The sequence below is a fragment of the Athene cunicularia genome, assembly GCF_003259725.1.
Source record: "Athene cunicularia isolate RWA chromosome Z unlocalized genomic scaffold, athCun1 chrZ_part1, whole genome shotgun sequence".
In the NCBI taxonomy this organism is placed as follows: Eukaryota; Metazoa; Chordata; class Aves; order Strigiformes; family Strigidae; genus Athene; species Athene cunicularia.
The window spans coordinates 35,646,981-35,663,211 of NW_020799142.1; the positions used below are offsets into that span (position 1 = coordinate 35,646,981).

General features: G+C 40.6%; 1 protein-coding gene across 1 annotated transcript in view; it reads left to right on the forward strand.

Annotated features, from left to right (window-relative positions):
- LOC113489609 (methyl-CpG-binding domain protein 2) overlaps positions 1-16,231 on the forward strand; it is a 41,378-nt gene that overhangs the window by 13,334 nt on the left and 11,813 nt on the right. Inside the window, exons 3-4 of the mRNA XM_026865496.1 lie at positions 4,484-4,660; positions 11,312-11,449. Of these exons, the coding sequence (XP_026721297.1) occupies positions 4,595-4,660; positions 11,312-11,449 (204 nt within the window). The 5' untranslated portion in view covers positions 4,484-4,594. The remainder of the gene's footprint in view (positions 1-4,483; positions 4,661-11,311; positions 11,450-16,231) is intronic.

The following is a 16,231-nucleotide window of genomic DNA, read 5'->3' on the forward strand; positions in this document are numbered from 1 at the left end:
GATCTGAGAGGTCTGAATATTAAACTCTCTCTTAACTGCATTAGCTTTAATTTATAATTGTAGGTTTAATATATGACATATTGCTCCTTGTTCTGATTGCAGCTCCAGCTCCTTTCCCTGTAGAATTATAATATTTTGGGACACTAATTGATTACAATCTTAAGACAATTTGTGTCAAGAACTTATTTTGTGAGGGTGGCACCCATTTTGGTGCTTCAGGCCATTGTGGTCACCCTGTTCATTGCTGTGAGCTGAGACACTATGCAGGGAGTTATGCATTGTGGCAGGGCTGTTCTAGAAAAATAAGTGCTGTTTCACAAAAAAAAGCTGATCCATCATTATCCAATTTACTATGCCACTCAGATTATGAGATTCCTGTCATACAGGAATGCTGCTTAGAAACTGGACTTCCAATTTTGGGCCCAACATTATGTCCTAATTCACAAAATACTTCTTAAATTATACCGAGATTTGTTACAGAAGGACTTAATTTATTGTTGTCTATGATAAAATAATAGTCAGTAGCATCCTGTGAAGCAGTCCTGCATCATAACCTCAGTTATTCAGGACATTGCTCTTTCCATGTTAAACCCAACTTATTTGGTCTTACTGTGTGTGAATGAAGTGGATATCAACAGGCATACTTAAGAACTTTTTTTTTTTTTTTTTTTTGTCTTGCTAAACGTTTTTTTACTGAGAATGATGAGTCTGGACAGTAATAGGAAAAAAAAAAATTGCAGCCTTAAGGCTGAGTGGAAGGCCAGTGGGAATTTTGAGGTTGAACCAGAGGCTTACAAAGCGTCTACCTTCTCCGGTGTTTTGTCATCGTATGAACTTGTTGAAACTCTGAAATGAGGAACAATTATGGGTAGGGGCTTGTGTGGAAAATAGAAGCAGATGAAATCTAGTTTCCCGGTAGAATTTGCTTAGATTGTAGAGTTTGTGCCAAAAGAAGGGTTGTGAAGTAAGGAGAAGGAATGCTGCTCAATCTGTTGGACCTCAGTGAGATTCACTTTCAGTTGGGGGTCCTTAGATTGCGTTGAGGCTGGAGAATGGGAAATACTACAGGGTTTGTAAAATGATTCAGGTCTGGAGATTTTGTAGAATGATTCAGGTCTGGAGATTTTGTAGAATGATTCAGGTCTGGAGATTTTGTAAAATGAGTAGGAGGAGACAGTAGCAAGTTTCGATAAAGCAAGGACTTCTTGGCGGTTGTAACTTCCTAATGGAGTAGCATGGACCGTGTTCTTGTCACCGATCTGGTATTAACATCACCCAACTGGGATGCGCAAGTGGTGTGTGCTCCGTATGTATCGTGAGCAAGTTTCATACCTGGGGACATCAGAACAAGTGAGAATCGGAAAATCATCTGGAGAAATCGAACGACTTGGAAGCTGAGGGCATGATTATGCTGAAAATAATGAGGAATAGACAGCTGTGCACTTCAGGACCAAGAAAACCAATTTTTTTGGGTGGTTTTTAGGAGAGAGGGCAGACGACACGTGGAAGGAAAAGATGCACTGACGGTGTGAATGTAGTGGGAGTAGGATGATGAGAATGAGTGGTGGAGTAAGGGAAATATCCAAAAAGCGCAGAATAAGTTCTTGACTGAAGTGGCAACCAAAGCTACGGCAGACAGATTCCTCCCCGCCTGCCTTTTTTTGTTTGCTCTTGGCACGTCAGGTCAAGGGCAGATAGAGTAAGTCTATCGTCCTTCGTGCCAGTGTGGGAAAGCGTGGAAGCAAAAGCTACGGGACAGAATGCCAAATGCTTTTTATTTAAAAAAAAAAAAAAAAAAGGCGCCTATTTTCAGTTGCTTCTCTTTTGATTATTTTTTAGCGTCCGCATTTTTAAATTTTTCAATCTCGGCACGAAAACGCAGTTCGTGACCCTGAAATTAAGGCAAAACTCAATATTTGGCTAACGGTTTGCAGGCTGTCCCTGCTAAGAGTTTCATTTTAAATGGCAGATTTTGTGCTGTGAATTTAATACCTTTAATACCAGCCCTAGAGATGGAATATTGGATCGCATGCTTTGGTTTGCTTTTGGATTACTGAACAAAACAAACAAGACCTTCAAAATATGACACAAAATGTTGTGTACATAATAGAATTTAAGGCCGTCGGATGGATTTATAAAGTTTGCTTTTACTTGTGGAGTCTGTTTTCGGAGTTCTGCAGGAAGGCTTTTGAGTGAAGCTTAAGCTGATAACTGCTCCCTGCTGGAATTTTGGATCTTTTTGAGGTGTACGTGAAGCGTTTCTCTCCAAGGAACCTGAAGAGGAGAGCTAGTAAAGAGAGTCTTGTCTTGATGACCCAGCCTGTTAGCTTCTTACAAAACAATAGGAGGTGGTGATATGGGGAAAAAAATGAAAAATAGCATCTTTTATTTTTCCTACCAAAATTCGGATAAAATAGAAGAAGCTGTAGGATGTCAGATTTCGACATCTGTTTAGCAGATACTTCACCATGGGCTAATATGACCGAGCGTATACAGGTTCTAATTAGGAAAAAGGCGTCTGGAACGGAGAATATTGACACCAACTTCAGGCTTGGCTTATTGTTTCCTCCTTTTCCGCCAGTGTTTTACGTTCATCAGGGCAGCTGGGAAAGCAACTCATAACAGGAGGCTTTAGTCAGTAAATTCAACCCTTCCAGCCTGTTGGGAAACGGACATTTAGCTAGGCAGCCAGCAAGTCTTGCCAAGGTTTTATCCTGAATTTTTCTTATAGATGCCTGAATAGGAATGAAAGACAACGGGTCAGATTGTTTTCATAGCAAACTTACTTGCCCCACAGGAGACTCGCTCTGTCTCTGACCTTCAGCGTAGAATTTTTCCTCCTGTTAACAAGCCAGGGTGTTAATCTCCACTATCTAAAATAAAACTGGTGGTGTGTTTAGTTTGGCTTATAGTTTAGCTTCAATTCTTGGTTTATGAGACGTAGAAAAGAGTTTTGTGGTGGGGTGTGTGTGTACGTATGTGTGGTGGGTTGTTTTTTGGGTGTTTTTTTTTTTTTCCCCCTCCCACACCCATCCTTGAGGAGGTTAGCTTCAGATTGTGATCTTTTTAAAGTCTATTTCTCCCACCCTTTACCTCTTGTTAATTATGTCTTTCCATATTTCTGGATTCATTTAAATGACTTTGAAAAAGAGTTGGCTTAATTAACTATTTTTCCCAGAATTCAATATATATTCTTCTGCGGGGAAGTTCTTGCCTCAAGGTGTTTTTAAGTTTGTTTTTTTCTTTTTTTTTTTTTTAAAAAAAAAAAGACAAACCACTTTGGAAAAGCGAAGCAAACAAAAATCTTCAGTCTTTTTCTGCAGAAAGGAAGTGGTGTGAAAAACTCTTGAGCTGAAACCCACCATTTGGGTTTCAGAACTCGGGAGGATTTTGACACTCGTCTTGTTTCATTGGGGGGAAATTTGCATTAGACCGAGGGACTGTTGGCTTCCCGGGATGGGTTTTTAGCCATTTTCACAGCAGTCTATACTGAGAGGCTTATCACCAACTGCTCTTGAGGTCTGAATTTCACACAGTGGTTCTTGATACTTGATTTTCTGCTGAGTTTTTTTAAGTCCGGGGGCAGCACCGTTGTCCCTTACAGTAGCTTCTTGTCACTGAGGTGCCTGTTAGTGATGACTTGCACGCAGGGCACGCAGCCCTAGTTAGTAAATCGACAGGAATTCCCAGTGAGGTTTGAAAAAACCGCTGGTTTAAATGTGTATTTAGGGCAGAGAGGGCACTGGAAAGGTCTGTGATGTAAGGGAGACATACCGCTTCCCTAGGAAAACTAGAAATTGGCTGACGTTGCTCAAAAATCTCAGCTGGGACTTGGGGGTAATAATAATTCCGGATGAAGGCAATTTAAATACCTTCCCTACGACTGATTTCGTTGGTTGTGGTGGGGTCTATACCCGCGATTGCAGCTTTGGACCTGTTTCATCTTCCGCATCGTCTCGCTTGCTGCTTGCTTGCTTGTTGGCTCAGTGACTTCCCTGGCTTTGCTCACCAGTCTTAGCCACCGAATGGCAAAGAGGCAGCGTGTCACCTCCACTCCGAGCTCTGCACATCACTTAAAGCCTTGCTGCTCCACAGCGGAGAGGGGTTGCAGTTGGGGCTTAGACTGGCCTTAGCTAGCAATCGGTTTAAACCTAGCCTACGGTCTTTACATTTGCCCAGAGAGGGTCGCGCGCTTGGCCTCCAGCCTGATGTTTCTAGTTCTTAGACTGGAGTTGGGTTTAGCTGTACTGGTAACCCAGCTTCCCAAGGCTCAGCCTAGAGTCCAACGGCCTGATGTAGAAATTAAATCCTGTGCTAAGGCTGGGCGCGGAACTGCAGAGGTTGGGCAGGTACGCCATCGCTAACCAATGAACGTGCCACATGGAATAAAGATAATGGAAACTTTTTTAGCTATTGAACAAGGTATAAAACCTGTTATAAGAAGTCAAGGTTGTATCCTCTTGTACAACAAAACATACTAAAGTGTTTTCTTCTTTTTAGTCCAAGTGGTAAGAAGTTCAGAAGCAAGCCTCAGTTGGCAAGATACCTGGGAAACACTGTTGATCTCAGCAGTTTTGACTTCAGAACGGGAAAGATGATGCCCAGTAAATTGCAGAAGAACAAACAGAGACTAAGGAATGATTCTCTCAATCAAAATAAGGTTTGTTAGTAAATACTGTGTTTAAGGATATCCTAAGAATTTCCTTTCCTCTAGTTCATTTAGCAATTTCTTTTCTGCTTTAAAGCAGCCCGCTTCTCTAGGATGTACATGTCTGTTTGATTTTTTGAGTAGTGGTAGAGACGTAAATTTATAAATAGAAGGAACACTCTGCTACTACCAAGAAAACATCAAGGTGAGGTGAAGTATAAATCAGAAGTTTGAGTAACTCAGGAGTCGGCTTGGGACTAAAAACCTCAGTGCTAGTCATCTACCCGAATGATATTCTTCTCGATGGGAAAAACGAGGACTGTTGACACTGAGAGATTCTCCTGTGCGAGGCTTCACGTTGCTATGTTCATCTTCCTGTTCTGAGATGAAATAGTTCACGTTTTTAAGGGGTGCAGTATGTGCCAGGAAGCTTGTTTTCTGAGGCAAATGTATTTATCTGTACGAATCTGGCTCTTTGTCTACAGCCGGGTAGCTTAACAAGGCCAGGTGTTATTCTGGTTTAAGATTCCTTTCTCAATTGATCCGATTGGGCTCTTATTGTCTGTTTCTTTTGGAACAACAGTGTATCCTTTTGAATGCTGAAGAAATTGTGCACAGTAGATTAAAAACCGAAGCGTACAGAAGCGAAATAACGGATGTAGCACATAGGGACATGACAAGTCAATTCAGCTGACTCACAGATAATACGTTCCTGGGTAAACTTGAGAAACCTCAGACGACGGTTTGACAGAATTTCTGTAACAACCTGCAATGTTTTCTTTTTTTAAAAAAATATTTTATTCTTCAGGATTCCATCACTTACAGTAGTGTGGGAAAAATAACCTGACAAGTTGGAGTGATGTCTTGTGCACTGATGTTTTTTGTCATCTGCCGTCCGTAATGCGTGAACCTCACGTTTCATGCTGATTTTATTTAAAGCGTTGTGTTCAAATGATTTAATATTTTCTTCCCACAGACGTGAGGCTTTCAGATAATACCACACTTCGGGGTAGTCCAAGGAAAGGTTTTCAGGAGGTTTTGTTCAGGAACAGAAATTACAACATTTGGGATAATATAAATTCAGATGAGTCTGTGCTCACTTTGCATTCCTTTGATCTTAATTTACTCATATGTTGCTCACAGTAGCTCTGTTAAATACAAGATTAGAGAAAAAAAAAAAGCGCTTTTTTTTTTTGTTTTAAATTTTTAGGTAAATCACATTAATTATTTCAGAGTGACCGAATCTAGAGCTCCTGAGCTTTTGAGAATTTCTGCAGTATTCCTGTGACAGTTAAAAATGAGATCTCTTATTCCCGAAATTTATGTTTTCTTTGGTTGGTTGTGGTTGTCTTCTAATCCTTGCAGCTGTGCTGCTGGGGGGCCCCTAAAAGACAGACTTGCCTAGGCAAGTTTGTGTGTAAACTTGCTCGCATTTTATGGGGTGTTTGTTTTTGTACAAACAATTTACCACAAATGTTTCCAAATTCTTTGGCTCCCCTTCTGTTTCAAGAAGGAAGAAGCCAAATACACCCGAGTTTTCTTTCAGGGACGTGTCTAGGCAGTTCGATTTATGCAGCTGGTGGATGGAAATGCTGTCTTGCCTTGCTTCTAACTTTTGAGATGCTCGATGTCAGCGTTGACATGCTGATGCCACCTGGCTAAAAATGGAAGCCTGCTACCAAGTGCCCTCCATTTTGTGACGTTCGTGTACAACAGTGTAAACGACACGGAAATATTCTTCTTGCAAAATACTTCAGTCTTAGCCTCGTGCCCTTTCAGTATTGGCAATAAAACCATATATTTGATAGGTTTTATTTACGGTGGAGCCACAGGAGTTGTGCTTCAACCTTGCCGTTGTTTTTTTTTGCGTCCCCGTTTTCCCATTTCACTTGCAAATGACGTTACTTTATTTATTTGAAGTGCTTTTGAAGAGATGATGAAATAAGGAATACAATTGAATATGAATCCGGTAGATACAGCATACTGCTGTGCTTATAAAATATGCTTATTAATTCTTTATTTTGTAAAGAAAACATGAAAGAGAGAACTGGATAAACATGCTGTCTGGTTATAAGTGACTTCTTAGGTTAAAGGAATTGAAAGGCCTGCAAGTACATTGCTGAGATTTTTAAAAACATTTTTACAGCCAGGGCACATCGATGCTCCTGGAAATACACGTGTTTGGAAAGACGATGGGCTGAAAATCTTTTGGAAACCATTGTTGGAGCATACAATACTCGTAATGATTAAAAACGAGCAGGGAGCATCGGTATTTCTGCTAGCTGATCCCTTGCTATAGTTCCCAGAGTAGGTAGAGATGTTGTTCTGTGATAGTAGTGGAGCGGTGTGAAAGCCCCCACTATTTCCGAAGGCTGAACTTTTTGTAGAAATACCTAAAACCTGAATATTGTGAGCTTAATTGCCATCAAAAATGAAGTCATCTGGGTCTGACCCTTTGAAACATGTAGATAGTGTCTTCTAGCTGCAAAGCTCGGCAGAGCTTTCTTTTCTTCAGGAGAGGTGTTGGTTGTAGGGATCTTTGTTACTTATTTCTGTTAGGACGGACTGGAAGCTTTTCCTTTCTCATGAATAAATCTTAAGTCCGGCTGGCTTACGATTTGTTGTGAAAAAAAAAAGTTTCTCTGACTATCAGTCGCATCCCCGTAAGGTGTGATCATTTTTTATTTATTTTTTTTTTTCCCCTCGTACATCTGAAGATCTGCGGGTGCTGGAGATGGGTGAGCTTAGCAAGTTTCTGTACTAAAGAATTGATTTCTGTTGTTCAGAACTCAATGCCACAAACGAGAGAGCGTTTAGGATGAGATCAGAAAGCCCAGATGTGACTGTGATTAGAAAGGAAATAAAGCAGGAAAGTAATAAGATTATAATTACAGTACTTAGGAATTGATCTGTTCTTACTTTAAACAGTTTATCCTAATGACTGTTTTCTAGTTTGTAGCCTTGATAAAAGGGATCTGAGGCATCTAGTCCTTGAACCTGTATTTCCTGCACAGTTTATAATTCATCAAGGTTTTGCTTTAATTCTGGGGGGCTGTATCGTTAACGCAGCTGAATTTCCTTGATTTCTCACACTGCCTGAAGAAATCTCCCTTTTTATTTTTCTAAGTTTAACGGATTTATTTTTTTTTTTTAACTTCTCTATAAGTCGCGCTACAGGCCAAAAGGAACCTGTAAATATTTTTCATGAACTTGAAACGAAGACCTTTGCTCTAGAAATCAGTGCTAAACCGGATTTATCCCCCGTATGGCAGATGGCTCTGTAATATTGTTGGGTTTGTCAGTTTTAATAGCTATTTTACCACTATTACTGATGCTACTGCACAGAATGCCCTGGGGGCATGGACTTCAAAGCATCAACTACGACTTTGAACTTGATGTCACAAGATCAGGGTATGCGAGGCTCGTAGGGTAGGCGAGGTCTATCGAGGTCCTGGTGTGAATTGAGTTACGGGGTGTGAGGAAAGTTCATTGTCAGAAGGCTTTGTGCAAATTTTAAATACATGCAATTACTGTCTAGCTCTGCTTGGTGATTCCGGGCTCATTGGAGATGCTTTAATTATATAGGAAAATATATATTATAGATGAAAAAGTCTAACATTAGACTTAATATTGTCATCATCAGCGGGGGAAAAAAAAGAAATAGAGCCCGTAAGCACCATGCAAAGCACATGTTGAATCCAGGGACCAAAGTATCTGAAAGTACAAGTGGACTGGGACTATCTGGGTGAAACACTGGGAGAAGGCTGCGGTCTAGATTTCTTTAGAAGCATAGATTCTCACTTTTGCTTTTCTATAAAAAGGTCTTAAAACTTCCAAACTAATCGCATGGTAATTTCTCGGGTTGGTTAAAACTATTAAGTGTGATCAGGCGCAAGTGCTCGTGCTCTGTTGCCGTTTCCTCTGGCCGTGGAGACCTTGGTCCCAGTTCAGGAAGAATCAAGAGCGTGTTAGGGACGGAGCAGAAGGTGGAGGTGGCCGAAGAGACACCGCTTTTCCCATTTGGGAGCGAGAATGCTGCAAGATGTGGAGAGCGGGTAGTTTCTGCCTGTAAGTTTATAAACTAGAAGTGATAGGTGCCCGAATTTCTGAGGAAAACCTCCATTAGAATGTAGGGGTTTAGCCTTATTTTAATGAGTTAACTGCGTTACCTGGAAATGATGAAGAAAGGGGACCTGTAAAATAACATTGGAGTGGTAAGAAGAGAGACCCGTGGTCAGAATTTTTTTTTTTTTTCCACTGAAAAGGAGAGGTTTTTAGGACTCCGTCAGAATTCACCTGTATGTTCTAGTGTCTTCTGTCGGGCTGGAAAACTCTTTTGGCTCCTCTGAGCAAATCAGTATTAAGCAAGGATTTTCCAAATGAGTGAATTGAGTCATCCTGCTGAATAGCTAAGAATCTGCAGAGGACTCTGGATAAATCACCTTCCTCACCATCTGCAGAAAAAAATTGAGACCTGAAATTTGAAAGCCATCCCTTCATTTAGGTTACGTTGAGATGCCTGGATAAATGGGAAGCGTTACTCTGTTGCTCCTTCCTATCAATTACATTCCTTAGAATCCTGTGGGGAAGTGATTATTATTATTATTATTATTATTATTATTTTTTGCCGGAAAGGAGCTAATAGCACTTTGTTATCCTGAAGAGGCTATAGAAAGCAGCTCCTCCCTTCCCTCTCCCCACACATGACTCAAATCATTGGATAGCAGCAGCCGAGAACCATTGTAGTGTGTAAGGATGTGTTTTGGGATTAAGTGGCTTGCCTGCCGAATGCTCTTCATGATGAAAATCGCTTTCTGTGGAGCGCAGCGGTGATATTCTCTTTATTGCTGCTTTCCAGATTATGTGCTGCACGCACATTTCAAAAGAATGACTCCACTCTCCCATCCTCATCAGCCACCCACCTTGGAATAAGGGAGGTGCTGAAATACAGGACGTTCAGCTGGTGGAGGAACTACCCTGTCCGATTGCTCTGGCAAAGCTCTGGATATGTTCTTCTAAAAATAAGAATTTAATCTGAGACAGATGCGGTGGAGAGAATGCTTATTGCTTAATAAGCCTAAGGCACTCGCCGTACTTTTAATTTCATTTTTATACTGATCATTGCAGACTAATGTGTTCTAACTTTTCATCATCTGAAATTCCAGAGCGTTCAGTTTAGGAACGAATTGATTTTTCAAGCAAGCTTGTGCTTTTGGTTCTTTACATACAGTATACTTCTCTTAGGAAGTCAACTTTTGTAATCTGTATATGGAGGATTTGAAGGTTGGGATTTAATTTCCTCTTCTAAACCCAAGAGATTGCTTTTTCCCACCAGATTAGGAGTCAACATAAATCTTAATGAAAAACTCTCCTAACGTGGTCCTTGGATGGAGTCTAAAATCAATGTTCATTGGGTAACTTTTGAGCTATGATCTCACAGCCAGTTATAAAACTCCTGAGATAGGAAATATTACGTAAGAACTTATTTTTTTCCTTTTGCATGAGTAGCAGTAAATGTTTAAAAAGCAAAAGCTTAACCATTTTTCTTTGTCAGAAACTGGATACAGCTGTTGAAATGTTTTGAAGTGCTCAGAACTCCTGCAAAATAGTGAATTTTGCTTTCTGATACATGTTCACTGGGAAAGCACGTATCACGGGATATTTATTTTCAGTGTTTTCTTGTGTCAATAGAATGATGTGTCTTCTCAGTCACACCCTTGTATCCTTGGGAAAAAAAAGAAAGGGATTATTTTAGTCATTAAGGAAAATATCGGACAAATCAGGAGCGGAAAAGTCTGAAATTATGTGTTCAGGCTTTGGAGGAAATGGGATTACAGTGCTGTCCTGGTGGCACGGCACTGGGAACTGGCAGCCTGCTTTTGGGGAGAGATTTAGAAAATCTGGGATGGTGTCTTGGTGATGATCTGTCTTTTTCTTTCTTCATCAGTCTTGGGGGTGACAGGAGAATTCTGTTCCCCCACCCCGAATACTCCGGGTTTGTGGAAGAGGAGTTCAGGCTCTAGTCTCTCCGAGGGCCTAAGGGTTGGATGTGTGACAAGATATTATTGATAAAATTTTTATCTGATGCCTGGGAATCATCGGTTGGCCAACCTGATCAAAACTAGCTCTGTCAAAAAACTTGTTAAAGTGGATAAAGGTTTAGTTTCTTTCCAGAAGAAATCACCGCACTTCATTAAGGATTGTTCTATGTAGGAATCGTTTAGGAAATTTGTGACCGAAGTTCTGTAGGAAGTTGCTGTTGTTCTTTAAGACTTGGAACTCTAGAAAGTGTTTGCTACAAACAATTTCCTGAAGCTTTGGAGATTTCCTTTTAACACCTGATGGTGAAGCTGTTTCTTTTCAGAAAGTAAGTCACTTGACCAATTAACTTATATATTTTAACGAAAGATGGACTTTCAAACACTAATTCTTCCCAAAAAGGTGAAAATGTGTGGAACCAGTTAAGTGTTCCTTTTTTTGTCTTTAAAAAGGATGTCTGCAGAGGTTAGTTAAGGGAAATCTTTACTCAAAAAAAAAAGAAAAAAGCCTCCTTCTTTTGCACATCAGTAGAAGAGGCTGAATCCAATATTAATTTGTCTACTTTTTGTGTATAATTTTTGTTAATTTGCTTTTTTTCTTTTTTCCTTTTTTTTTTTTAAACAGGGAAAACCAGACTTAAATACGACTTTACCGATCAGACAAACCGCATCAATTTTCAAACAACCAGTCACCAAAGTTACCAATCATCCCAGTAACAAAGTACGATCTGATCCACAGCGAGTGACGGAGCAGCCACGGCAGGTAAGAATCAATCTGTTCCCATTGTTACAGCTCAGAAAGTTGAAACAGGGTGAAAACGGGCTTGTTTTTTTTCAGCTGGGCTTCAGTGACACATGAGAATTTCTCTCCTGAAGGTTATTTATAGAAATGTGTGTGATACATACAATTAAAAAAAAAAATGCAGAAATAACAGTTCACGTGGAGATTAATATTTTTTTAGTCTGAAACTTCATTCACATTTGATAGCCACGTTCTGTTTGAAATGCTGTAACGTTGCATTTGGACAACAAATTTTCACGTGCAGCTTCTTCAAGGAAGTTTAAGGTTCTCATCAAGAAGTAAGCTCTCTTTATCTAAAAGAACTTTGTGCAAAATCAAAAAATTATAATATAAATCCCTCTTTTTCACTCTACCGCTACTATCGGTACAAACCACGGTAACATAAACTCATCTCACACAAGTTCTTTTTCAGCTGCTTTTCTTTGTAGCAGCGACGGATTCCCCTGGTCGCACAGTTCTTTTTTCGTTTGATTTTTTTATGGGGAGGAGGGAGCTGAGAAGAATCGAGTTAATGACTGAACGGTCGGCTAGATAATGTCACCTAGACGGGTTTGAGGTATTGGTTTTAAGCCTGCCTCATGTCTTTTGAGTCAGAGAATTAACTGCCGTCGAACTGAAACACCTTGTGCTGTCTTAGGAGTGCAGGGCTGAGAAGAAAATGCAGAGGCATGTCCAAACTTTTGTACCCTCTCATGTCACTAACTTTTATCAGCCTTTCCTTTGAAACTCCAGCTAATATTGCGCTTTCAAACATCTTGAATACTGTTCTTGTAAGAAGTAACATAAGGAATTTAGACTCGGCATCCTCTGAATTCAGGTGAGAAAGAAAAAGAACAACTATCGAGCCCTATTGGATCGTCTTGTTGAGATGTCTTTTAGCAAGATGTGGAGGCCTCGGCTAACCTCACTGTTGGTCCCGTGAAGTTCAAGAGGGGCCGTGTAAGTGTATCCCGTTCAGATCTAAAAGATGCATTAGTACTTGTGTCTGATTCTCTCCACATTCTTCGGGCTTTCCTTTTGAACTACTGCACTTTGCGCATCAGGAATTTCCTTTTGGTCATGTCTGTTGAGCCAGTAATAATCCCTCAAAGCCTATGAAGGTTGTGGCACCTTTGTGGCAAGAGAAATGGGTGTCTGGCAATTCATGTCTTGATGGATTCCAAACCCTTTCACGCTCGGCCTCTTTCCTTCCCGTTTGCCTTAGTCCAGGTTCTTTTCTTCAAACACATAGTGACTGAAATCTTTGGGAACGCATCCCTTGTCTGTTGAGAATGACTGTCCAGCAGAGATTTGCAGAGCAGGCTATTTTCAAGCCTACCCAAGTTAAATCTTTGTCTCTTTACGATAACTTCTAGTGGATTAAGCTACAGCAAGATCTTCAGGAAGTCATTGTCTGTTGATCGCTGTGTCGGCATTCTTTTCCCATCAAACCCCTCTCTCCTTGCTTGCAACAGCGCATGTTTGGAAGAGGACACTTTAAACACCATTCCTACTCTGTATCCACACGTTTTATTTGGAAGGAATGCTAGTTCTGTGTGCATTGAATGTGTAACAGTTCATCTTCTTTATCTAGCGAAGCAAATCCTGGGGTGTCTTACTCTTGTTTTGCTCCAAGCTAGAACGCCGCCTTGAGCGTTTTCTGGTTTGTCATCAGTCTGAGTAATGAGGATTGACACAGGTGGGAGACTCCAGGAAAGGAGAGAATAAATTGTTACAGTTGTTTTTACATAAAATTTGAGCGAGTTTTCCGTAAAACTTTCATTTAAAAATCTGAAACAAAGCAATTCGGTGTAGGTAGCGTGCTGTCAGTTACTGGAGAACCTTAAGCAAAGTGACAGCTTTCATAAACAATTTCTAGTCGTCTGGTTTCTTTCCACACAGATTCTCGTCGTGCCATTTTCAATATTTCTTCGGGATTAGCGACCAGAAGAATGGAGGAACTCCAGTCCTTGCTCACGTGTGCACCACACAAAACTCATTGGAACCCAGCACGCAGTTCATTCCGATGTTTTACTCGTTAACTGGAGCATAAATATTAATAGATACAATCTTTGCTTGCTTTTCAGAAAAGCAGTGATTCTTTTCTTGGTGTGATCTGTTGAGAGAAAGTAGAGAAGCCGGGGTGAGGCCTGAAGTTGCTGGAAAACTTTATTCTTAATAAAGCCAGCACCGTGTGGAGCGCCCATTGCTTGAGATTGTATTGGAATTCTCTTCCCCTCCAGATTTTCCTAATTTTCCTATGTTTTCCTTACGTAAATAAGCCCTGCATGTGTCACTGTCGTCTTCTCTCATGCTCAGGTGTGCTAACTTCCCTGTAAAGGTGTTGGCCGTGCAAGTGAATGCTGAAACGTGACTATATTGCCCATTTGTATAGAAAGCTTATTCAGTGGGCACTTCCCTCCCTGTTTCTTCCATCCTTGGCCCAAATCCCTTAAGGCACTCTTGCTTCTGTAATTTTAGACACCCCTCACGGAAAGCTTTATCCACTTATATCTCCCTTTTCAAAAGATAATCTGACTGGAATTCCCTGAAAATTCTCTTTGGCCTGCCTCGGTCTGTAGAGAGGAAAATAAATGAGTAGTGTAGTTCCGTTGGCGGTCGCTAGGGTGTTTTTTTTTTTATCATGATCCGAGAGTCCGAAGACATGCTTATTGGTGTTGGCAAGGAAGATATTTGGCAGCAGCTCTTCTTTAAGCACTAAACCCTGGGGTAGCTCTTGGAACGATAAACTAATAACAGCTTGCCTGTGGTCTACGTAGGGGTAAAGCTGGCATTAGAGCAACAGATCTTTGTGGCAGCTGCTGGTTCTGTGTCACGACGTTGTCTGAGTCTTTTTCAAGCAACAGCTCTGCAAGACGGCAGCTTAAAGCTTTCAAAGCCATTCTGAAAGGTTTTCTAGAATACTGATTCTCGGAGTGGAGAACTTTTACGCAAGAAAAATGGAAATGTTCTGGACAATCCTGGAAGTAGGTAGTGTCAGAACTTGAGCTGGGTTGTGCACGCTCTGGAGGGTCTTCTGGTACTCGTTAGACTTCTCTTAACTATCACTCTTCTTTCCTCTATGTGGCCTTTGTTTAAATACCAATGAATCCGCGGAGATTTCTCAAATTTTTCATACCTAATCAAATGATAGGAGTATCTGTTAAGTTCTTAAATAGCAAATCTAATAGACTCAATTGCAATTTTCTTCCAAGTGCTTTAACGTTTCTTTTTGAAGTATCAACCTAACTCAAAATACTTTGACTCTCCACGAGCTCACTTTAAGGTAGGTTTGCTTACTACTTCTGTGGCTTCAGGTTTTTTCCCCTTGCAGAGCCCACTGATAAAGCAGCGTAAGAAAATGAATCCCGAAAGATTGCTAGTGGGCTCTGCAAGGAAAGAAAAAAAAAACCCAGCAAACTCCCTTGTTTTAGCCTCCTCCCCACTGTTCGACTTAGTAAGTTTTGATACGATACATTTTTTTTAATGAATTTAAGGGTAATGGTTTGGATTTTAAAAAGCCAGATTAGCATTGCTGAAATCGAAACTGGAATTAGTGATGGGATTTGCACAAAACCATCCGACTATCCGTCGCCTTCCTCTTAAGGGACGTTGAGTATTGTCTTAAAATCACGTTGTTTTCTCCCTCTTTCCTATTTATTTAGCAAAAAGGCCACTAGATGTAGCGGTACTTCAGGGCAAATGAACACTCCACTTGTGTGTCTGGATTTGAGTATTCCCCAGTGAGAAGAGTGAACGCGAAGCAGAGGAAGTCACGGAACTATCTGAGACTATTACAGGCAGTAAATCTTTTCTGTAATCGCTTAAATCTGAGTTCCTTGCCTGTCAAGCATCCTGTACCCTGGATCAAATGGATCAGGGCTGCAAATCAAACTTCTTTCTTACAGATCCCTGCCCGTTGTTCCTACACTCACTCGATGCCTCCACGAGGCCCAACTCTGTGTCCTGTGCAGAGCACTTACCCTCTTCTTTGTGTCTTAGAGCTTCTTGGTTCACGCTGTGCCACGCTTATTGTCCTTTTTTGGGGGGTAAATAACAAAACTCGCTCATTCACCCCGAAAGTACTCTACCTGCTTTGAGAGGGCTTTGACTCCTAAGGACCTGCTGATCACCAGTTCTGTTGTATGCTGTCCATGGGGGTGGCAGGGATATTTGGAACCATACCGGTAAAACATTGCATTGACCTCAGTATCTTTTTGGCTAAAAACATTCCACAAACGTACCTCAGGTGTTCAAACGAAGGCTGTCTTTCTCTTCAGAGCTTGAGAAAATCAGGTCGTTAGTATTACGTGATCTGATTCCTCTAGTTCTGTGGCAGACAACCACCTCTAAAAACCTCTTAAATCAGAGGCTATTTACTTTTTAAAAACACCTTAGGATAAATCTGATATATTTCCTTCTACCATCATCTATCTATAAGCCAGAAATCCTCTTTAAAATGGATTTGAAAGTCTCTTTTGTACTTATTGCCATTTTGTTACATTTGCTGTGGATTGTGTTGTAATAGATTATTGAATAGGACGATATATGACAAATTAAATCTGACCATAGTCATTTTTTTGGCACAAGATGTACGCAGTCTAAAAAGCCTAATTTACAAGAAAAATTGCAGGATGTCATTTTGTGTATGTCTTCTTGTGAATAGTTCTTAACAGGAGAGACATATTTAGCTCTTTAGCACTTTGTATTTTGTCAAATAGATGTGATTTTTATTTCCTGTGGGTCAACTTAAAGGATTGGAAT